This window comes from Choloepus didactylus, chromosome 10 (assembly GCF_015220235.1).
Source record: "Choloepus didactylus isolate mChoDid1 chromosome 10, mChoDid1.pri, whole genome shotgun sequence".
NCBI classification, from domain to species: domain Eukaryota; kingdom Metazoa; phylum Chordata; class Mammalia; order Pilosa; family Megalonychidae; genus Choloepus; species Choloepus didactylus.
Genome location: NC_051316.1, coordinates 52,749,157 through 52,772,900, shown reverse-complemented (window position 1 = coordinate 52,772,900; position 23,744 = coordinate 52,749,157). Strand labels below are relative to the sequence as shown.

The 23,744-nt window shown below is 39.3% G+C and overlaps 1 protein-coding gene across 2 annotated transcripts in view; it reads left to right on the top strand.

The window, feature by feature from the left end:
• The window catches only part of AK3 (adenylate kinase 3), a 35,734-nt gene extending 12,155 nt beyond the window's left edge, over positions 1–23,579 (top strand). For both annotated transcript variants that reach the window (XM_037797032.1, XM_037797031.1), the window contains exons 2-5: positions 4,685–4,804; positions 17,917–18,089; positions 19,087–19,205; positions 21,761–23,579. In XM_037797032.1, the coding sequence (XP_037652960.1) occupies positions 4,685–4,804; positions 17,917–18,089; positions 19,087–19,205; positions 21,761–21,881 (533 nt within the window). In that variant the 3' untranslated portion in view covers positions 21,882–23,579. The remainder of the gene's footprint in view (positions 1–4,684; positions 4,805–17,916; positions 18,090–19,086; positions 19,206–21,760) is intronic.
• Positions 23,580–23,744: the final 165 nt, after the last annotated feature.

Here is a 23,744-nt window from a genome sequence, read left to right as displayed (position 1 = left end):
AACTGAAGATAACTGGTGCTGGATAGAGGAGCCTTATTTTTTATTATGGCAGCTTGCTATTTTTGTAACATGGTGATTGAGTTGAACACAATCAAAGTACAATGACTGATCTCCCCTTCTTCCTGGATGAGTGAGCAGATGATTAAATATTGATGTCAGCATCCTTGAATATCTCCAAATGGGCAGTGTTTGGCTACTGCTTCTGTTTGAAATGATGCTGTGTTTTGGTTGTGGCCCGAAGCTTTGGGAATTGCTACTTGGCCTCTCCTTTCTTCAACGGAGCGCTCAGCATTCGAACATGACAAATATGGCAAAATACTAGTTAGGTTGAGTCCTGCTTGCCTTCGCTCCATCATCTTTGTATGAATCACATATTTCCTTTTTTGTTTGTTTTTTTAAAACGGTTTTTAGCTGATGTTCATGAAGAGCAGCGTCCTTAGAACTGTGCCGCTAATTAAAGAAAATCCTATCTAAGAAGGTGCATTTCTTCACCAGAGCTGTGTCACACCAACCTTTGGGCCCTCTGCTGGAAAAGTAGAATCAAGTCTCAAATAATGCCTTTTTAATTATATCCTTTAGTATTATAGATGTAGGACAATACTGTATCATACCTCTGTGAATGTAAAATATCTTGTACCTGCTTTATGATAGGTAGTAGTGACTGTGCTATATCAGACCTGTTTTTAATGATGTTATTCTAGAATGTTTTCTTTCCCGATGATGATTGAGAAGCTAATAAAAAATGGGTGCCAGGTACCATAACAGTAACAGAACTTACTGTTTTCTGGGATTTTTATTTTTTACTTTTTTTGTTTCTTTTTTTTTTTTTTTTTTAATGGAGTGTGCTGGATGTCTCTATAATTTTGTTCAGATGACTGCAGAACCTGGAAAAGCTGTTGCTGCTATTGATGCATAACATACTGCTATTGGTCTTTTTATATAAATATATATATATATATATACATATATATATAATTTGAATTTTTGGAAACTTTAGCTGTGCTGTCAACTTTGGAAAAAAGTATCCCAGTTGTACCGTGTTGAGTTGGCATTGTACAGAAATTAACAGCCATATTGGTCTAGAAACATTAAATTTAATTTTTTTCCATTTGTACAGGGGTAATGCACTGTATTAAATATGTAAGGTCTTATCTACATGGGTTTGATTACAGAAACTAATAAAGTATTCTCTAAATAATGAAAAAAAAAAAAAAAAAAAAAAAAAAAAAAAAATACTATGCAGAAGAGGGATGTAGTTGTAGGTAATATTTTAAAATATTTTTGAATTGTAATGAATTCTTTTTCAGTGTGTTTATTAATAAAAATGTAATATGATCACAGTGCTAATCTGGTTAAAAACTGAACTGTATTATGAGAGCAGCACCTGTTTAAGAGGATCTCTGCAGGAACATTTAATAGGCACTTGGGCTGAGCCACTTAAAAATAATGCCTATTATGGACTAACTACAATGTGTAAACTCAGAATTGAATCTTAGAACATAGCCTAACATGGACATGATTATTGTAATGGTGCCTAGATTGTAAGCTCTTACAGCAGTCAACTCTATTCCTGAATTGTAATGCCTATCTCTAAACTTTGAGATGCTGTTCCCTTAGTGTATAACCTGATTGGTCTCTGGAACAATGCATATCTCTGAGACACCTGAAACTCAGAGCTAGAGCTCCGCAGATATGAATGTCAGTATTAGTGCATACAGCAACTGTTTAAAAAAAGCTGAAAAAGAGCCCTGACTTCAATTAGTGATATGAATGAAGCAGATCTGGTTAAAACTAGGGCAAACCGGGCCAAAGGGTAAAGGTCGAAACTGACTGTGTTTTTTAAAACTTCAACTTCCATGTGAGACCAAGGGAAGAGATGTCTATTTGGTGCAGGATCTATATTTTCTACAGTATAACTCTGCAGTCGGTTTGTTCAAACACCACAATTACACGGAACTTTGAATAGGAAGTGAGATACGGTAGGTTAGTATAGGTTAGAGTGAAATAGTGACACATCCCAAAGTAATTTGGGCAGAGAATAAAAAATATATTTACAGCCTCTCCCTCACCCCCCACCACCCCAAGGATCTGGGGGAAGGTGCGGATGTGTTGGACATCCTCACCTGGACTGGTGTCGATGTTGTCACAAACACTGGGTCTGGCGGTTTGATGTGCTGAGCCCTTGATCATGGGACTTGCCCTTATGAAGCTCGTTACTGCAAAGGAGAGGCTAAACTTGCATATAATTGTGCCTAAGAGTCTCCCCCTGAGTACCTCTTTGTTGCTCAGATGTGGCCCTCTCTCTTTCTAACTGAGCCAGCTCGGCAGGTGAACTCACTGCCCTCCCCGCTATGTGGGACCTGACTCCCAGGGGTGTAAATCTCCCTGGCAACGCAGGATATGACTCCTGGGAATGAATCTGGACCCAGCATCATGGGATTGAGAATATCTTCTTGACCAAAAGGGGGATGCAAAATGAGATGAAATAGTTTCAGTGGCTGAGAGATTTCAAATGGAGTAGAGAGGTCACTCTGGTGGGCATTCTTACGCACTATGTAGATAACACCTCTTAGGTTTTCATGTATTAGAATAGGTAGAAGTAAATACCTGAAACTACCAAACTCCAACCCAGTAGTCTGGACTCCAGAAGACTATTATATAATAATGTAGATTACAAGGGGTGACAGTGTGATTGTGAAAACCTTGTGGATCACACTCCCTTTATCTAGTGTATGGATGGATGAGTAGAAAAATGGGGATAAAAACTAAATGACAAATAGGGTGGGATGGGGGGATGGTTTTGGTGTTCTTTTTTACCCTGATTCTTTCTGATGTAAGGAAAATGTTCAGAAATAGATTGTGGTGATGAATTCATAACTATATGATTGTACTGTGAACAATTGATTGTATACCATGGATGATTGTATGGTATGTGAATATATTTCAATAAAACTGAATTTTTTAAAAAAAAAGGGGTGCAATCCCCCTGAATAAGAAAAAAAAATGAATTATGACACATTCTGTAAAAAATATATGATGATATTATGATACAGTGGAATCCTTTATTTTTAGACTTACTGTGGTCATAAGTACATTTATTTCTATAAAAGTATTTGAGAGTTTAATTGATTTTCCCAGGGTCTTCTCTTAATCATTTAATATCTCAATACTTCCCTTGTGGAATGCTTTGTGTTATCATCCCTGTTCATTTTGTAACTGAGAGGTTAGGATTTAAAGGATGATTATGATTACTGAATCTATATAGATATTACTTTTTTGCTTTCTAGTATATTAGAGTAGACGGGGAAATACCTGAGATCTCTGAACTGTAGTCCAGCTGCCTCCATCTCTGACAATGATTGCATAGCCTTTATCTTGTGCGTATTGATTGTAAAAACCATGTGACCTTCACTTGTACCCATTTATCTGGTTTTTCAACTTTGGAGTCTTGTGATCACTAAAGACAGTACCTAATATTTATTAATGAAGGGCCCTGGGTCAGCCCAGAACTAACCCACTCCAATTCAAAAGCTACCTTGACAACTGAAGCTGGATCTAATCAAAAAGGGCCCTCCTGACATGCGCAGCAGCTTAGACTGTAACCTATAGGTGACCTATACCTACCTCATTATAATACTAAAAATCACAACCATCATCACATTAAGGCTGCCATTTTCTTAAATACATTCTGTGACTAAGCATGTAATTAATCTGCACATGCTCAATAATTGTATCATCTCTAATTATATCATCTGGAGCCATTGTGCTCATTATCCTAAAACCTGCCCATTTTTTGATACTATAAAACAGATTTTTAGGCTGATAGACCACCTGATCTTATGCTTTGTGCCTAGCAATAAACTCTTTCCCTCTTTGAAACCCCAGTGTCTCAGGAATTGGTCATTTGAGTGCATCAGACAGAGAACTCACCACTTTTGTCCAGTATCAATTGTATTTTTCTATTTTGACTTTTAATTCTTCTAACTGTTGGATATCTCTGATATCATGTTCAAAGACCTTTTTGAAATCTTTCATTTTATTTTCATTGTATTACTGTATGTTAACAAATGTCAGTCAGAGTTGGCCAGGAATGTGTGGTGAAGGTATAGATGGGATGGAGAATGACAACATCAGAGTTTGGGAGGGAAGGATACTAGCAAATGTTTTTTGTGTCATTTTAACTTTCCTATGTAATTTCCAAGCTATGGGTACTTGGTTAATAAATGTTCTAAAAATACCACTCCCCCCAAAAATAATAATAATGCCTATTTAAAACTATTATTTAAAAATAAAATGGCTTCAATTCTTCTTTGTATTTTTAACTGAGAGAAAATTTGGAAAATACAGAAAAGTGCAAAGAAGTAAAAAAAAAATCACTCATAATTCTATTACACATAGATGTGTAACATAGATGACTACTGTTAACATATTGGTGTGTAGATTTCCATTATATTTTCTGTTTATACATTTATACATATCATAATTTAGAATTTAAAATAGGCCTTGTAGATTATTTTATTACTTCCTTTTTTTTTTTCACAAAATTTGATAATGTACATTTTCATACGGGTATGTTATCCAGAGGTCCCCTTTAAGCAACCAGTTTCTAGGGGCTGGAAGTAAATAAAAGAAAGGCACTTGCTGATTTGTTTTCTACCCCCACCCCCCAAACTCTTTCCTGTAGAAATTGGTGTGTTAGCCAAGACCTTCATTGACCAAGGGAAGCTCATCCCAGATGATGTCATGACTCGGCTAGCCCTTCACGAGCTGAAAACTCTCACCCAGTATAGCTGGCTGTTGGACGGTAAGTGGAGGTGTCGTGAACATTTCAGCCACCCAAAATGATGTGTACTGCTGGCAGGAGAGCGAGCATTTCATGGGCTAGAGTTGGTCAGTGGGGACGGCAGTCAGGATGCCTGAGTTCTGCCACTAATGACCCTGGGGCCTGGAGCAGGTCATTTTCTCTGATCCCTATCCTCATGGAAAGAGGGAAGTTGAGGGCCTGATTTCTAAGCTCCCTATGGATATGACTTTAGTTCCTTCCCCACTCCTTTGAGGAAATTTATGATGATGGAGGATCACAGTGAAAAGGAAAAAGGAAGGCTCCTAGAGTATCTTATAAACTTTCTCCAGCCAGAAGTGTGGCAAGAATCTTTGAGGATAGGTGGATTTTCAGTTTCTTATTGCTTTGGTGATATAGAGGACACAGAAGAGAGCTGTGTTTTAAAATTGGGATAAGCCTTTTCTTCAAGAAGATGAGTCATTCTTTTTTGGCAGAGAGTATGTGTTCTAGTTTGCTAATGCTGCTGGAATGCAAAACACCAGAGATGGATTGGCTTTTATAAAAGGGGTTTTATTTGGTTACACAGTTACAGTCTCAAGGCCATAAAGTGTCCAAGGTAACACATCAACAATTGGGTACCTTCACTGGAGGATGGCCAATGGTGTCCAGAAAACCTGTTAGCTGGGAAGGCACGTGGCTGGCGTCTGCTCCAAAGTTCTGGTTTCAGAATGGCTTTCTCCCAGGATGTTCCTCTCTAGACTGCAGACAAAAATGTCACTCTTAGTTGCACTTGGGGTATTTGTCCTCTCTTGGCTTCTCTGGAGCAAGAGTCTGCTTTCAATGACCGTCTTCAAACTGTCTCTCATCTGCAGCTCCTGTGCTTTCTTCAAAGTGTCCCTCTTGGCTGTAGCTCCTCTTCAAAGTGTCACTCACAGCTGCACTGCTTTCCTTCTGTCCATTAGCTCATTTATATGGCTCCAGTGACTCAATTTGGACCCACCCTGAATGGGCAGAACAACACCTCCATGGAAATTATCCAATCAGAGTCATCACCCACAGCTGGGTGGGGCACATTCCAAAGAAACACTCAAAGAATTACAGTCTAATCAACACTGTTATGTCTCCCCACACAAGATTACATAAAAGATAATGGCGTTTGGGGGACACAATATATTCAAACTGGCACAGTATGCTAATCTAGTCTTGCTATTCATGCGTCTTCTCTCCTACTCAACCCCCGACCACTCTCCAACCTCACACACACATCCATGTGTACACACACACATGCACGCACACACTCAGTGCTGCATTTGCCAAGGACTGTACCCTGTCACTTGGTTTATCCCCCAAGAAGGAACACAACTTTATAATTTGCACAAAGGCTCCTTATGGACTAGACCTGACTCAGGCAGGTGAAGGAAAGGACAAATGAAGGGAGAGGTTGGGCAGAGCACTTACTCTGCTTTATTTGTTGGAGCTAGTATCAGGAAGAAAAAGTTCAAGTTTGCCTACATGTTGACTGACTGCCTGCTGTCAAGATTTGCACAGAAAATCTTGTGTGCAAATTTCTGAAATTTTTGAAACATTTGTTGAGGGTCTTGGGGGCATAGAGCACTATGCTAGATACCAGATACGGAGCTTACTGAATGCATGCCTGCATTCATTTCAGAATATTTTTTGAGGGCCTTCTACATGCCCCAAACTGTTTTAGGCCCTGGACGTAAACATGAACAAAGTTGTTGCCCTCATAGAAAGTGCATTCTATTGGGGGACAAGTAGTAAGCAAGTAAAAAAGCTTTCTATAAGTAAACAAGTAAACTTATCCAAAACTCAGATAAGGACAGAAACCAGTAAGTATCATGAGGAAAATTAAAATGTGATGTGAATAAAGAGTTATGGACAGAGGGAAGGGTGTCTACTTACTTTCTTTTCTTAAATAGAAAATATAATTTCATGGTTCAAAATTCAAAAATTTTATTTTTAAAAGTTTAATGAGGAGACTCGGGCAAGATGGCGGCATAGAGAGGAGTGGAAGCTAAGTAGTCCCCCTGGAACAACTACAAAAAACCAGAAACAACTAGTAAATAATCCAGAATAACTGCAGTGGGGGGACAAACGAGACCATCCACTCATCATACACCAACCTGAATTGGGAGGAATGCCCAAAAACACAGCATAAAATCTGTAAGTAAAACCTGCGGAACCAAGTCGTGAGACCCCCTCCCCCATAGCCCGAGCTGCAAAACCTCGTGGTGCCAGAGAGAAGCTCTCTCCCAGCAAGCGAATATAGCTCAGCTGAGCTCCAACTGGGGTTTTAAGTAGTGAGTGTGAACTGCTCACTACAGGTACGCATCCCCAAAAAACAGACAGAGGCTTTGGGTGACGACTGACCTGGGAGAGCAGGAGGGTCGCCTTGGACTGGGTCTGAAGGGGACTGTCTGTTTTTTTTTCGGCTCAGTGGAGAAAGCCCCAGTCATTTTCAGTTTCCAGGGCTGTGACTCTGGGAAGGGTGGAGACACCATAAGCAGAGAGCGAGACCATTGAAATGCTAATGACCTCCACCTGGGGGGTCTGTCTTCTCTAGGAGGAAAGGGGTGGGGCCCTTTCCATTCAGAACCAGACCCCAGAGCCTGGGGGAACAGGGCCACACCTCCTCACACCAGTCAAGAATTATAGGCTAACAGGCATCACCTGCTGGGCAGAAAAGCACAGTGACCTGAGGCATCAAAGGGTGGAGCAATTTTCTAAGACACACCCGCAGGGAAACCAGATACTGAATATTTCTTCCCTCTGGGACCTGAGCCTGTTCTGGTCTGGGAAAACCTGATTTGGATAACCAAGGAAACCATGCCTAGACAACAGAAAATTACAACCTACACTAAGAAAAACAAAGTTATGGCCCAGTCAAAGGAACAAACGTACACTTCAACTGAGATACAGGAATTTAAACAACTAATGCTAAATCAATTCAAAAAGTTTAGAGAAGATATTGCAGAAGAGATAGAGGCTGTAAAGGAAGCACTGGGCATGTATATGGCAGAAATCAGAAGTTCAAAAAAACGACTAGTAGAATCTATGGACATGAAAGGCACAACACAAGAGATGAAAGACACAATGGAAACATACAACAGCAGATCTCAAGAGGCAGAAGAAAACACTCAGGAGCTGGAGAACAAAACACCTGAAAGCCTACACGCAAAGGAGCAGATGGAGGAAAGAATGAAAAAATATGAGCAACGTCTCCGGGAACTCAAGGATGAAACAAAGTACAATAATGTATGTATCATTGGTGTCCCGGAAGGAGAAGAGAAGAGAAAGGGGACAGAAGCAATAATAGAGGAAATAATTAATGAAAATTTCCCATCTCTTATGAAAGACATAAAATTACAGATCCAAGAAGCGCAGCATACTCCAAACAGAAGAGATATGAATAGGTCTACGCCAAGACACGTAATAATCAGATTATCAAATGTCAAAGACAGAGAATCCTGAAAGCAGCAAGAGAAAAGCGATCCATTACATACAAAGGAAGCTTAATAAGACTATGTGCGGATCTCTCAGCAGAAGCCATGGAGGCAAGAAGGAAGTGGTGTGATATATTTAAGATACTGAAAGAGAAAAACCGCCAACCAAGAATCCTGTATCCAGCAAAGCTGTCCTTCAGATATGAGGGAGAGCTCAAAATATTTTCTGACAAACAGACAATGAGAGACTTTATGAACAAGACACCTGTCCTACAGGAAATAGTAAAGGGAGCACTACAGGGTGATAGAAGACAGGAGTGCGTGGTTTGGAACACAATTTTGGGAGATGGTAGCACAACAATGTAAGTACACTGAACAAAGGTAACTATGAATACGGTTGAGAGAGGAAGGTGGGGAGCATGTGAGACACCACAAGAAAGGAGGAAAGTTAAAGACTGGGACTGTGTAACTTGGTGAAATCTAGAGTATTCAACAGTTGTGATAAAGTGTACAAATATGTTCTTTTACGAGGGAGAACAAGCAAATGTCAACCTTGCAAGGTGTTAAAAATGGGGAGACATTGGGGGAGGGATGCCATCAGCATAAACTAGAGACTGTAACTAATAGAATCATTGTATTATGCTTCCTTTAATGTAACAAAGGTGATATACCAAGGTGAATGCAGATAAGGGGAGGGGATAGGGGAGGCATGTTAGACAGTTGACGTTGGTGGTATTGTCTGATTCTTTATTCTACTTTGATTTAAGGTTATTTTTCCTTTTGCTGCTTCCTAGCTGTCATTTTTTTTTCCTCTTTCTTTTACCTCTCTACTTTCTTTGACTCTTCCTCCTGCCTTGTGGAAGAAATGTAGATGCTCTTATATAGATAGTGGTGAAGGTGGTGAACACATAAATGTATGACCATGCAGAAAACCATTGATTATTTACTTGGGATGGAATGTATGGTGAGTGAACAAAACCATATTAAAAAAAAAATGGGTTGATGACAAAACTTCGAGGGCAATATACTGAGTGAAATAAGCCAGACACGTAAGGACAATTATTGCAGGGTCTCACTGATAGGAACTAATTATAATATATAAACTCATAGACATGAAATATAAGGTACCAAGATATAGGATGAGGCTTAAGAATGGGGAGTGGTTGCTTAGTATGAGCAGAATGTTCAATTAGGATGAACTTAAATGTTTGGAAATGAACAGGGGTGTTGGTAGCAAGATGTGAGAATAACTAACAGCGCCAAATGGTGTGTGAATGAGGTGGAAAGGGAAAGCTCAGAGTCATATATGTCACCAGAAGGAAAGTTGGAGGTCAAGAGATGGGAATGTATAAAACTGAATCCTATGGTGGGCAATGTCCATGATGAACTGTACAAATACTAGAAATCGCTTCCATGAACCAGAACAAATGTATGACAATACAATTAGAAGTTAATAATAGAGGGGCATATAGGAAAGAACTATATACCTATTACAAGCTATATACTACAGTTAGTAGTATTTCAACATTTTTTCATAAACAGTAACAAATGTACTATATCAATACTACGAGTCGACAATTGAGGGGGGTTGGTTAGGGATAGTGGAGGATTAGAGTTTCCTTTTCTTTTTTTCTTTTTTCATCTTTCACTTTATTTCTTGTCTGGAGTAATGAAAAGTTTCTAAAAATTGAACAAAAATTAAGTGTGATGGATGCACAGCTGTATAAGGGTACCCAGGGGTAAGTGATTGTACACTTTGGATCTTTGGATAATTGTATGGTATCTGAACAATCTCAATAAAAATGAAAAAAAAAAAAAGCAAAAAAAAAAAAGTTTAATGAAAAGTCTTGCTCCTATATGAGATGGGAGGGGTTGAGAAACATTCCAAGGAAATGGCATTTGTGAGAGGCCTTAAGGAATGAGTAGAATTGCGTGGGAAGAGAAATGGGCTGTTTCAGGTGCAGGAGCTGGGTAAACAAAGGTAGGGTGGAGATGCTGCCCAGCACGGGCAAGTGGCAAATCCATGAGACCAGCCGCATGGTCAGGGGGAGCCCAAGGGAAATGGGGCAAAGAAAGGGGAGCTTGGGAAGGGCCTGGGATGTGGGAGCATTTATTGTTTCTTTATTGTCTTTTTACTGTAAAAAAAATACCTTTTCCTTTTAAAAATTAAAAAGGATGTAAGTGCATAACAAAGAGACTCAAAGTCCCCAGTGATCTCATCTCTCAGGGACACTACTTTTAATAGTTCAGTAAGTAATTCAAACAGGCATTTTCTATAGTTGTTGATTAAAAAAATATGAGTATACACTCATACACACTATCCACATATGTGTTTGGTTTAAGATGTGAGAGAGGAATCTAGTCCCCCCTGCCCCAAGTGTTATATAGTATATGGTGGTTATATTTTTCTTTATGTAATACAGATATATCTATATACATAATAAATACATATATCACTTAATGCGATTTGCTTTTTCACATAATAAATCTATTTTTAACACATAGATTTGCTTCATTAAAAGATACATAGTCTTCCATTTTGTGTATGTATCATAATGTAATAAACTAATTTTCTACTGAGGAACATGTGGGTTACTTCTAGTTTTTTAATGTTCTGACTGTTAAGAATATACTTTTACTTCTGCTTCTCTTAGTAGAGAGTACTTTGATTTGGTTATTTTGTTCCAGTGGATGTTTTTGCTCTGGGCTTATGAGTATAAACAATCAGAATTGTACCACCAGAGAGGTATTTTTATTGAGAATTTTTTCAGTGCAAACCCCATGGTTATGAGCTTCATGCCAGGCTAAGCTGCTTGTGTTTGAATACCATTTCCACCACTTAAAAAATAGTCATGTGAGTGAAAGAAAATTACTTAACTTCACTGTGCCTCAGTTTCCTCATTTGTAAAATGGGAATAATAGTAGTGCCTCTATTAGGGTTGTTAAATAGAAGTGATCCTCTTAAAGCACTTGGCTCTCAGTTTAGCTATTACTATTCCATTTGTGCTCATTAAACATACTGAAATCATTTTCATCAGGATCACTTATTTTAGTGTAAATTTTCTATTAAATACTTGATTTGTTCAATTCTTGTGCTATATCAAATTTCACAGATTGAGCTTTTGCCATTATTAGCCTTCTTTGAGGGCTGCTATCTCTCCCAAATCCAGGTTTTCTGGGTATAGTTTTAGGCATTATCATTGCTATTTTAGCACATTATGAAGTTTAGTTTACTAGTGAATTTTTCCACCTCAGTGTTAGCAGTAAAATGTAGCTTCTTCATTCAGTGTTTTTAACTCTAACAGGTTTTACCATGTGCAGTTTTAACTTTGGTCACTTTTGAAAGATGTATTATTTCCACCATTTTTTTTTTTTTCCTGGTATACTGGATAAATTGCCCTTAGGAACAGTATTGCAAGGTCAAAACTTTGGAATCAAGATATTATCATATTAAATTCCCTAACATATTCAGTTCTATTTGTGGATTCTCTGATCAGTTACACTTGCCTGCCTGTGTATTTTTGGACGACATTGCTTTAAGTACTGTTATATAATAAATTTGCCTGTTAGGGTTTGTTCCTCTACCTTACTTTTTTTAGCTGAAATTTATATAACTTTGTCATATTCCAAAAAATAACCTGCTGGAATTTTGATTTGGGTCATCTTCAATTTAAAAAATGTATTGGAATTGAAAACTTGATAAAATTGCATCTTTTTGGCCAAGAATCACTTATGTTTCTCTATTTGGTCTAGTCCTTTACTACTCTCAGTTTTTCTTTACATGCTTTGCACCATGTAATTTCTTAAGTTTATTCCTAGGTATCTGTGCTGGTTTGAATGTATTATGTCCCCCAGAAAAAGCCATATTCTTTGATGCAATCTTGTGGGGAAGACATTTTAGTGATGATTAGATTGGAATTCTTTGAGTGTTTCCGTGGAGATGTGCCCCACCCAGCTGTAGGTGATAACTCTGATGAGATAATTTCCATGGAGGTGTGGCCCCGCCCATTCAGCATGGGCCTTGATTACTGGAGCAGTATATAAGCTGAGACAGAAGGAGCCAGCTTGCTACAGCCAAGAGGGACACTCTGAAGAATGCCCAGGAGCTGAGAGAGGAGCGGCGGATGGGAGACAGTTTGGAGATGGCCGTTGATAGCAGACTCTTGCTCTGGAGAAGCTAAGAGAGGACAAATGCCCCAAGAGCAACTGAGGGTGACATTTTTGAGGAACTGCAGCCTAAAGAGGAACGTCCTGGCAGAAAGCCATTTTGAACCTAGAATTTTGGAGCAGATGTCAGCCACGTGCCTTCCCAGCTAACAGAGGTTTTCTGGACACCATTGGCCATCCTCCAGTGAAGGTACCTGATTGCTGATGTGTTACCTTGGACACTTTATGGCCTTAAGACTGTAACTGTGTAACCAAATAAACCCCCTTTTATAAAATCCAATCAGTCTCTGGTGTTATGCATTCTGGGAGCATTAGCAAACCAGAACACTATCTTATCTTTTTTCTTCCAATTTTAGCTTCTATCCGGTTATTGCTTGCATGTAGGAGAATTATAGATTTTTATGTATTTATCCAGTGACAGGCTGTCTCCAGAAGGATCTTTAGAAATAGTGCTGGTGAGCACTGTTGTCTTGTTACTGACTTTAAAGGGAATGTTTTGAGTGTCTCAACACTAAGTATGATACTGCTTTGTTTTTCTTTTTTTTTTTTAATATTAGAGTTTTTTTGTTTGTTTAACTATTTTTTTTTCTTTTTAATTTTTATTGGGTTTGCTCAGATACCATACAATTATCCAAAGATCCAAAGTGTACAATCAGTTGCCCCTGGTACCCTCATACAGCTGTGCATCCATCACCGCACTTAATTTTTGTTCAATTTTTAGAACTTTTTCATTACTCCAGACAAGAAATAAAGTGAAAGATGAAAAAGAAAAAAAGAAAAAAAAAAGAAAAGGAAACTCGATCCTCCCATATCCCTAACCAACCGCCTTCAATTGTTGACTCATAGTGTTAGTATAGTACATTTGTTACTGTTTATGAAAGAATGTTGAAATACTACTAACTGTAGTATATAGTTTGCAATAGGTATATATTTCTTCCCTATATGCCCCTCTATTATTAACTTCTAGTTGTATTGTCATACATTTGTTCTGGTTCACGGAAGAGTTTTCTAATATTTGTACAGTTAATCATGGACATTGCCCACCATAGGATTCAGTTTTATACATTCCCCTCTTTTGACCTCCAACTTTCCTTCTGGTGACATACATGACTCTGAGCTTCCCCTTTCCACCTCATTCATGCACCATTCGGCACTGTTAGTTATTCTCACATCTTGCTACCAACACCTCTGTTCATTTCCAAACATTTAAGTTCATCCTAGTTGAACCTTCTGCTCATACTAAGCAACCACTCCCCATTCTTAAGCCTCGTCCTATATTTTGGTACCTTGTATTTCATGTCTATGAGTTTACATATTATAATTAGTTCTTATCAGTGAAACCCTGCAATATTTGTCCTTACATGTCTGGCTTATTTCACTCAGTATATTGCCCTTGAGGTTTTGACATCAACCCATTTTTTTTAAAGATGGTTTTGTCCACACCCCATACATTCCATCCGAAGTAAACAATCGATGGTTCTCTGTATGGTCACATATTTATGTGTTCATCACCTTCACCACTATCTATATAAGGGCATCTACATTTCTTTCACAAGGCAGGAGGGAGCATCAAAAAAGGTAGAGAGGCAAAAGAAAGAGGAAAAAAAATGACAGCTAGGAAGTAGCAAAAGAAAAAGTAACCTTAAATCAAAGTAAAGAGTCAGACAACACCACCAATGTCAAGTGTCTAACATGCCTCCCCTATCTCCACCTCTTATCTGCATTTACCTTGGTATATCACCCTTGTTACATTAAAGGAAGTATAATACAATGATTCTGTTAGTTACAGTCTCTAGTTGACATTGACTGCATCCCTCCCCCAATGCCTCCCCATTTCTAACACCTTGCAAGGTTGACAATTGCTTGTTCTCCCTCGTAAAAGAATATATTTGTACATTTTATCACAATTGTTGAACACTCTAGATTTCACCAAGTTACACAGTCCCATTCTTTATCTTTCCTCCTTTCTTCTGGTGTCTCACATGCTCCCAATCTTCCTCTCTCAACCATATTCATAGTTATCTTTGTTCAGTGTACTTACATTGTTGTGCTACCATCTCCCAAAATTGTGTTCCAAACCACGCCCTCCTGTCTTCTCCTGTCACTCTAAAGTGCTCCCTTTAGTATTTCCTGTAGGGCGGGTGTCTTGTTCACAAAGTCTCTCATTGTCTGTTTGTCAGACAATATTTTGAGCTCTCCCTCACATTTGAAGGACAGTTTTGCTGGATATTGGATTCTTGGTTTGCGGTTTTTCTCTTTCAGTATCTTACATATATCACACCACTTCCTTCTTGCCTCCATGGTTTCTGCTGAGAGATCCGCACATAGTCTTATTAAGCTTCCTTTGTATGTGATGGATCGCTTTTCTCTTGCTGCTTTCAGGATTCTCTCTTTGTCTTTGACATTTGATAATCTGATTATTAAGTGTCTTGGCATAGGTCTATTCATATCTGTTTGGAGTACGCTGTGCTTCTTGGATCTGCATTTTATGTCTTTCATAAGAGATGGGAAATTTTCATTGATTATTTATTCTATTACTGCCTCTGCCCCTTTTCCCTTCTCTTCTCCTTCTGGGACAGCAGTGATACGTACATTCTTGTACTTTGTTTCATCCTTAAGTTCCCGGAGACGTTGCTCATATTTTTTCATTCTTTTCTCCATCAGCTCCTTTGCGTGTAGGCTTTCGGGTGTTTTGTTCTCCAGTTCTTGAGTGTTTTCTTCTGCCTCTTCAGATCTGCTGTTATATGTTTCCATTGTGTCTTTCGTTTCTTGTGTTGTGCCTTTCATTTCCATAGATTCTACTAGTTGTTTTTTTGAACTTTCGATTTCTGCCTTATGTACACTCAGTGTTTTCTTTACAGCGTCTATCTCTTTTGTCAAATGTTCTCTAAACTTTTTGAATTGATTTAGCATTAGTTGTTTAAATTCCTGTATCTCAGTTGAAGTGTACGTTTGTTCCTTTGACTGGGTCATAACTTTGTTTTTCTTAGTGTGGGTTGTAGTTTTCTGTTGTCTAGGCATCTGACCTCCTAGGCCACCCTTTTTTCAGATTTTCCTAGATGAGAACAGGCTCAGGTCACAGAAGGAAGAAATATTCAGTATCTGGTTTTCCTGATGGTTTGTCTTAGAGGATTGATACACCTGTGCTTTTCTGCCCGGCAGGTGCACCTAGTCAGCCTGTCACCAGCTGGTGTAAGAGGGTGTGGCCTGTGTGTGGCTGTCCTCCCCCAGGCTTCGGGGTCTGGTTCTGGAAAGGCAGGCAGTAGAGCTGGGCCCCTCCCTTTCCTCTTGGGAAGCTATGCCCCCTCCAGAGAGGTCATCTGCATACCAGTAAGTTCTTTGTTTCTCTGATTCTGCTGATCAAAGTGTTTTGATTTTAAAATGGCTGAGGCTGTCTTTACTGCAAAGCACTGTGAGCTGAAAATGGCTGAGGTTTTCTCCACAGAGAGAGAAAGGGACAGAAAAGCTCCCAGGTTCACCCATCAGCCAGAGATAGCACCTGATCCTCCAGGCTCCCCATCCTGAGACAGATATGTTGAGCAGTTAACGTTAAAACCCCAGTTGGAGCTGGGCTGAGAGAGTGCTGCTCTCTAGCACTGCGAGGCTTCCGTGAGGGAGGGGCTCTCAGCTCTTGGCTCTCAGCGCGGGTCCGCAGTTTTACTTACAGATTTTATGCTGCAGTCTTGGGCATTCCTCCCAATTCAGGTTGGTGGAGGATGAGTGGACAGTCATGTTTGTCTCCCCACTGTTATTCCAGGTTATTTACTAGTTTTTTGGTCATTTATGGATTGTTCCAGGTTGGGACTACCAGTCTTCCACTCCTCTCTATGCCGCCATCTTAGCTCCTCCTGTTTTGTTTTCCTTAATTGTATTACATTGACATTTGAGGAAGAGGGGCGTGCCCCAAACCTAGCAGTATTTAGAATGGATACTAGGCAGTAGTGGAGGGAGCAGACTGGTAAGTCAAGCATTTGGAAGCCAGTGGATGTGTTAGCAGGCCTTTGCAATGGTAGTGGCAAGAAATGATGAGGTTTCTATCTAGGACAGGGCAGGAGTGGGAAAGAAGACATAGGAAATATTTGGAGGTTTGACTATGGGTTAGTGGTTGAGGGATGTGTAGTGAAAGGGGAGAATAAATAAGGATGGTAAGATGTGTTGCTGGGTCACCGAGAGAATGACAAAGCTGAGCAGATAGCAGGAGATGGAGGTTTTGAGTGAAGTGGATGGCAGTTTGGGATCAGTTGAGGAGTAGCTAGCGATGCCCAGTGGGGAGATGTGGCCATGGGAAGTTTGGATTTAAAAGTTCAGAAAAAGTCAAAGGTTGGGGGGAGTCAAAGGGGAAATGGCCATAGAGAGTTGATCACAAAAAGCAGAGCTCACTCAGGGAAGGAGATAAGAAATCTAAGGAGAGATCTTTGGGGAGCTCCCAAGTATAGGAAGAGGCGTAGGTGCCCGAGGTTGAGGATGAGCACGTGAGGAGGAGTGAGGTGAACTGGAAGAGAGTGTTTTCTAAATCCCTTGGTTTCCCTTAAGAAAGAGTTTGGAAGGAAAGGGAGGAATTGAGGAAGGGTGCTGTATTTGGTACCTCAGAACTTCATGTGATTCTGCAAATAACTACTATGTACTTTATAAGGCATGTGATCCTCATTACTGTGTGAGATAGCACTTTCTCTTATTATCCCTATTTCATAGATTAGGAATGTAATGGACAGTCACAGAGCCTCTAAATGACAGAGTAAAACCTGGGAAAGATGAGCACATTTTTAGGCCTGGGGCTGGGCAGTGTGGGAGGAGGGTCAGGGAGCCTATACAGACTGAGAGAATGAAAACATGTAAAGGAAGCTGCAGCACTTCCTTGATGTTTAAAGTACCCTCTCAGAATTGTTTCTCTCTCCGGGTGAAATCTTTAAAGCTCCAAAGGAGTTGCAGACACAAAGTTACGTCTCCCTTGGGAGAAGCAAGAGCTCAGCCTCCACCAGGCCAAACATTTGAGCTAATGATTTGGTGGGTGGATTGTGGGAACATTTACCATCCCCAAAAGTCTCTCTCAGCAGCTTTACGCACACAGATAATAGTTCAGTCCAGTTTCTTCCTACGAAGGAAGAGGCAAGCTGGTTTTGAATGGTGTGTGAATGATATAAAAAGGGCAATAGGAGGAGGAAAAGGGGCAAAAATGACAGATAAGAATGAAATGTAGAGGGAGCCAAAGAATGAAATGTAGAGGGAGCCAGGCCAGTGTTGCCAGTGTATGTAGGGACTGTGGGGCGTCCTGCTGCCCCATGACAAAGCAGGAGGGAGACGAGTGGCATGCACCGGGAGGCAGCTCTCCCAGCTTGGCTGATCAGTGCACTCTAAATGCCTGTTTATGGAGTTGCTACCAGAAGATTATTTACCTGGCTGTGTTCAGCTTGCCTGGCATGTCTTTCCTTTTGTTCAGATTGCCTGCCACTTAATTCTTTCTCATTTTTCTTTTCTTTTTTTTTTTTTTTTAAATTTGAAAAGGTTTTCCAAGGACCCTTCCACAGGCTGAAGCACTTGATAGAGCTTATCGGATAGACCTGGTGATTAATCTGAATGTGCCCTTTGAGGTCATTAAACAACGCCTCACTGCTCGCTGGATTCATCCAGCCAGTGGCCGAGTCTACAATATTGAATTCAACCCTCCCAAAACTATGGTGAGTTCTTGTGGTCTTCTACATAGCAAACTGCGACAAGTAGTCCTTGTCTTAGTCTTTCTGAATTGTTATCACAAATACCACATAATGGGTTGGCTTAAACAACAGGAACTTATTGTCACAAGGTTTCAGAGGCTAGAATGTTTGGTAGTTTTCTGATGCTGGCTTGCCACAATCCCTGGGGTTCTTTGGCCTTCCTGTCACATGTGATGTCCTTTCTCCTTTCTCTCCTTTTCTCACTGGCTTTCTCCTTCATTCTGTGACCTTCTCCCTAAAACACTTGTAGTAATCTGGATTAAGACCCACCCTGCTTCAGTTGACCACATCTTAGCTAAAAATAATGTCTTCAACAGGTCCCATTTATAGTGAGTTCAAAACCCACAGGGATTTGGATTAATAACATATCTAAATTGGGGTACATAATTCAGACTACCACAGTCTTCTTTCTCTCACAGATGTGCAGATGTAAATTTCATGAACCTGGAAGTCCTACATCTGACCAAAACTCCCCTAAGGGTATATTCTCAGGCTGGTTGGTGTAGCAGTAATCTAGTCCATTCAGCTTGTTAGGAGAGGCATCCCCAGGAGCAAAAGCAGTTTCTTATTCATCCAAAAGTTTGTATCAATTTCCTTCTCTGTGCCAGGGAATGTGCTAGGTGGGGCAACAGGGCTTGGAGGTGAGATTTTGTTGATAGCTGAATCTTTTTGTATATACATGGAATTAGTTGGAGGCTGCTTAGAAAACTTTTTACTCTAAGGGTAGCACAACTGTCACTGTGAAAATGATGCTGGGGTCTCATGGCTCTGCGTCACCATTGGCATCCAAATCAATCTTTGGATTTTATTCAGTTTCTTAAAAATCAGTGCATTTTTGTGATTTGTGCTTATGTAGCGTTGATATCAATTTAAAAATCATTTAACTGCTTAGTAAAATATCCTTCTAAAATATCAAGCCAGCTCTTATGTTTGATATCAGTCCTTTCTGCTTCCTGCTTAGGGCCGTGATGATATGACTGGAGAGCCTCTGGTTCAGCGTGAGGATGACAGACCAGAGACGGTTATCAAGAGACTGAAGGCTTACGAAGACCAAACGCAGCCAGTCCTGGAGTATTACCAGTTGAGTTATTTGATTTTTAGAATTTGTCTTGTATGATGAAGCAGGGTATACAGTGGGGTACAGAGACAGTTTTTGATTATTCATGCTTTATAGGTGAAATGCTAAAATAACAGAACCCAGTTCAGATTGGTCTAAACAATAAAGTTACCACATTAGCTTTGTAACAGAAAAGTCCAGAAGGTAGGTTTCGCTTCCCTCACCCTTAGGTTTGTCATTCTCTCAGTTTTGCTTTCCTTTTTGTATTGGTTTTGTCCTCAAGTGTCCTGCCGATTTGCAGATGGTTGCCAAAAACAGCTGGGGCTTTCTTTTTTATTAAGGTGGGGGTGGGAATTAAGTGAGATAATTCATGGAAAGTCTTATAACAGTCCTCGAACTATTGAATCACTCAGTGTTAGCTATTATTATTTACTCTGTCAGATATTGGGCTAGGTAGGCTGTGGTCCACAGGGATAATTACACCTAGTCCCTGCCAGTCCCCAAGAAACTCACCTTCTGTTTGTGGTATTTGTGGGTTAACTAATATTCATCATACAGTGTGATACATGTTTAGAATCAACAACCTAATTCACACTAGCATAAGCAAAAGCAGAATTTATTGGTCATGTAACTCTGTAGTCCAAACGTTGGTGGCTGAGTCCAGAGGTTTCATCAGTGTCATCATGCCTTGGTCCCTCTCAGCTCCATTTCCCATGTGGACATCAGTCTGAGGTGGGCTCTCCCTGTGTGGCAGCCCCACCAACTGCTCCAGTTTACATCCTACCAGTTCAGCTATCCTAGTAGAAAAGAGACCCTCTTTTGCTAGGTAATTCCAGCAGGAGTCCTGGGGTTGGCACTCGGCTCTCATCATGTCCATCCTTGGAGCTAGGCAGTGGGGGGCAGTCCCACCTGAATCTCATGGACTGAGATTGGTGGAGAGTTTGGTTGTTTCAAGAATGTATTGATACTGGACAGTTAAAAACAACCCTGCAAGGCAACTTGTAGAGGCTTTAGTTCTGTCAAATGCAAGGAGGGAAGTTGGGGAAGGCAGCAGAGATGATATGTGTGACTTAGGAGATATCCTAGTCTTTTTAGGCTGCTTCTGGCCCTGCTGCCTAACACCGTTAATTCAAGCTTTTCCTTCTAGCTCCCCCATGTAGAACTAGGGCTGGACTTCACAAAAATTGAAAGTGTTATTTGCAACAACTTTATTGAAAGTCGGCATTATTTGTAATTTGTATTTGTATTATTTCTGATTCTCAGCTGTGCACATTATATAGAGTAATTAGGTCTTTGTTTCCAGACAACATGATGCTATTACTCTTGGATGACCAATTGTTGAGGCTGGTTCCATTTTATTACCTTGAAATGAAAATGACAAGTGTTGTTTCCAAGGTCCAGTTTTAGGCTTGAATAGGTGCCTGCAGTTGTGCCCTCGGTAATTAACCACTTGTGAGACTGGCATGATTTTAAAGTGGCTCTTCAAGGAGCTTACAGCAGTTAAGAAGCTTTTTCTCTTGAAAGCTTTACAAGTTGCCTGTGAATTTAGAAGCAGGAGGGCTTCTAATATGCATCAAGTACTGTATTTGCATAATTTCTCTCCTCAGCAGATGTTTCTTACCAAGAAAACAGTGGGATTTATTTAAGTTAGTCTTAACTGTGATAAATTTTATGAGATATTGAGAAAGGAATGCTTTTGTCCCCACTGAAGCTTCTGAAAACCTATTAAGAAGGGTTGCAGAAGTATAACTGATCTGTTTTTTAGAAAGTAACAAACCAGAGTTCTGTTGCTCTTACGCACTTTTAAACCAGTGTGGTGCCACAAGTATGTGCGCACGTGTGTGGGTGTGTCTGTGTGTGTTTACAGGGTGGGAGTGAGCAAGAGGAATGTCAGTCTCTGGAGGGGATCTCTGTAGTTTGAAAGGCAACCCCAGGATTCTGATCTTCACTTATCCCCAGGAAACTGCAGTAAATACCTCTGCCAGGGGAGAAATGGAGAAGCCCAAAAAGAGAAAGAAAAGAAACAACACTTTTTATCCCCCTTTCCCCTAAAATTCAGAATGGGAGAACAGAGGGAAAAATAAACCTCGGTGATAGAAGAAATGTTTATTAGAAAGCTCTTTTTGCAGATGGGTAGGTGGACAAAGAAAATCAAGGGAGATTCTGGCATCTGACAGACCGTGTTTGGAAACGTAATAATCGCTGAGTGATTTGAGCTCTTACTTTATGTCACTAAGATGCAGTTTTATCAAAGTAAACAAAGTTGAGCTTTGAAAAAGATTAAATGAAACGTTACATGTAAAGCACTCAGCACAGGACTGTATGTATAGTATATGCTCAATAAATGATAGGCGCTACTTTTTAAGTGACAATTTCTTTAAGCCAGAGGGCACAAAACTAAAATCCAGGCTTTTCAGTGCCCAGCAAGTGCCTTTCTCTCTTAATCGCACAGACCTATACTTACTGAGGTCCCTAAATCCATGTTATCTTTAAACTGTTGTTTTGAAAAAGCTCATTATGTAAAGTCAGACCTGTGTTCATTTCTTTCTTTCTTTTTTTTTTTTTTTGGTCATCTTAGGAAAAAAGGGGTATTGGAAACATTCTCTGGAACAGAAACCAACAAGATCTGGCCTTGTGTATATGCTTTCCTACAAACAAAAGTTCCACAAATCAACCAGAAAGCGTCAGTTACTCCATGAGAAAAAGGCTTGTAATTAGTTAAGATGAGCAGAACCCTCATCCTTTCATTTAGAAGCTCCTTGTCCTAAGACTGTAGCATGTATGAATTCTTTGAAATTTAGTTTTCTGCTGATTTTATTCTAGATACTAAGGATTGCCAAGATAAGTCAAATACTAAGATTTATCTTTTCAAATTGTCTAGTGTTTCATCCAGTTATATTCTTTGGATGTGCAATTCAAAAACAGAGATATCTAAATTAAAAAAAAAAAAAGAGCAAAATTAAAAGAGCAATTGGTAGTAATCTAAGTTGTTCAGTAAGAATTAGTGGTTGATAAGGGGGTCTATAATTTTCTGGAAATGTAAAAAAAATTACAGTATACTTATTTGGGGAAAGTATCTTATCAGAAGCTTTTATATAGACTGATTATCAAAAAAGACATTTTTAGCTCTGTGGGTATTGTATTGATATGGTATTCACAGTATATAATTCCAAAAAAGATGAATGGATTTAGGAATCAGTTACAGAATGCAAATTCACTGCTGCCTTTAGACTAAGAAACTTATAAGCTGGTCATATATGCTGTATTTATTTTGTTGTTAAACATACATTCCGTTTACTCACAACTTTCATTTTGCTGTAAAAATGTTATCTAATAGCATTTAGGAAAGTATTCCTTTATAATACAGCTTGTTTTCTTTTTAAAACTGTATGATTTGTTAGAAGCTGACTTTATAAGTTATTGGATAAGCAACAAAGTTGAATGACTTTTCTTCAGTGGGAAATGTAATTAAAGTCTTACGTTTTCAGATGTTACTCAGATTAAGAAATGTTTGCTTTAAGATCTTGCCAGTTTCTCTTTTTGATCCAAATGTATGACATGCCTTGATGAGTAACAAAAGAAAATAAAAAAAAGAATAAGAGAAAACCACAGCACTACATAAAATAAGCACATTTTGTCATTAGGAAGTAGAAATAGATCAGGCACGCCTGGAGAAAATTCCTTTGGCATAGCAATCATAATTAGTAAACAGGTGAAACAAAAAGGCATGATAGGTTCAAAAGGAAAGTAACTTAGTTGGCTAAGCAGTTCTTCATTCCTCAATAAAGACGTTGATAACTGCTAGTGTTCACTGCCATTTATCTTAAGAGGAAAAAACTCTGCTTGATAAGTGTAATCTGAGCAGCCATTATTTTTAAATCATTATTTTAGATTCCTTAGTGGGGCAACCAGGATGCATGCTTATGTATTTATTATGTGGCTTGGGAGGAGTGGGGCCATACAGGAGGTGGAGGACAAGAAACCCAACTATATCTTAAATGGCATATTTACTCTCACTTTACTTGATACTAAATCAAGTGAAACAAGGTCTTGTACAGGTTATTAACTGCCTTTGAAAATGTGGCCCATTTTACTACAGTCACTTAAAATAGAAATGCCAGCAAGTAGTAGTTAGGCATTTTGGGGAAACACTTATTTTCCTTTTTTCTGATTTTATTTTTTATTCATTGTTGATCTTTCAAAATGGACCAAGGCTTTTTTAAGAGATTATCGTAAATACTTCATTCTTTACAAAACTTTCTATAATGTCTTATTTGAATCTTGATAATTATTTGCTTTCCAAAAATGTTGTGAACTACTCAACTTATGAGCTGTCACACTAGGTTATCAGGCATACATTAATCTTTATTATAATAAAATTAAATTTCAAAATTGTGGATATTACTTTGTCATTGGTACTTAAAAGAGCCCATTCCATCCCACCTTCTGTTCTGCTGCCCTTGATGTCTCATCACCTGAACTGTCTGAAAACAGTGCTTAGGCTGGTTTGATTTCATGCTATACTTTATCTCCTGCTAGACACCCTTAGGAGTTTTGGAAAT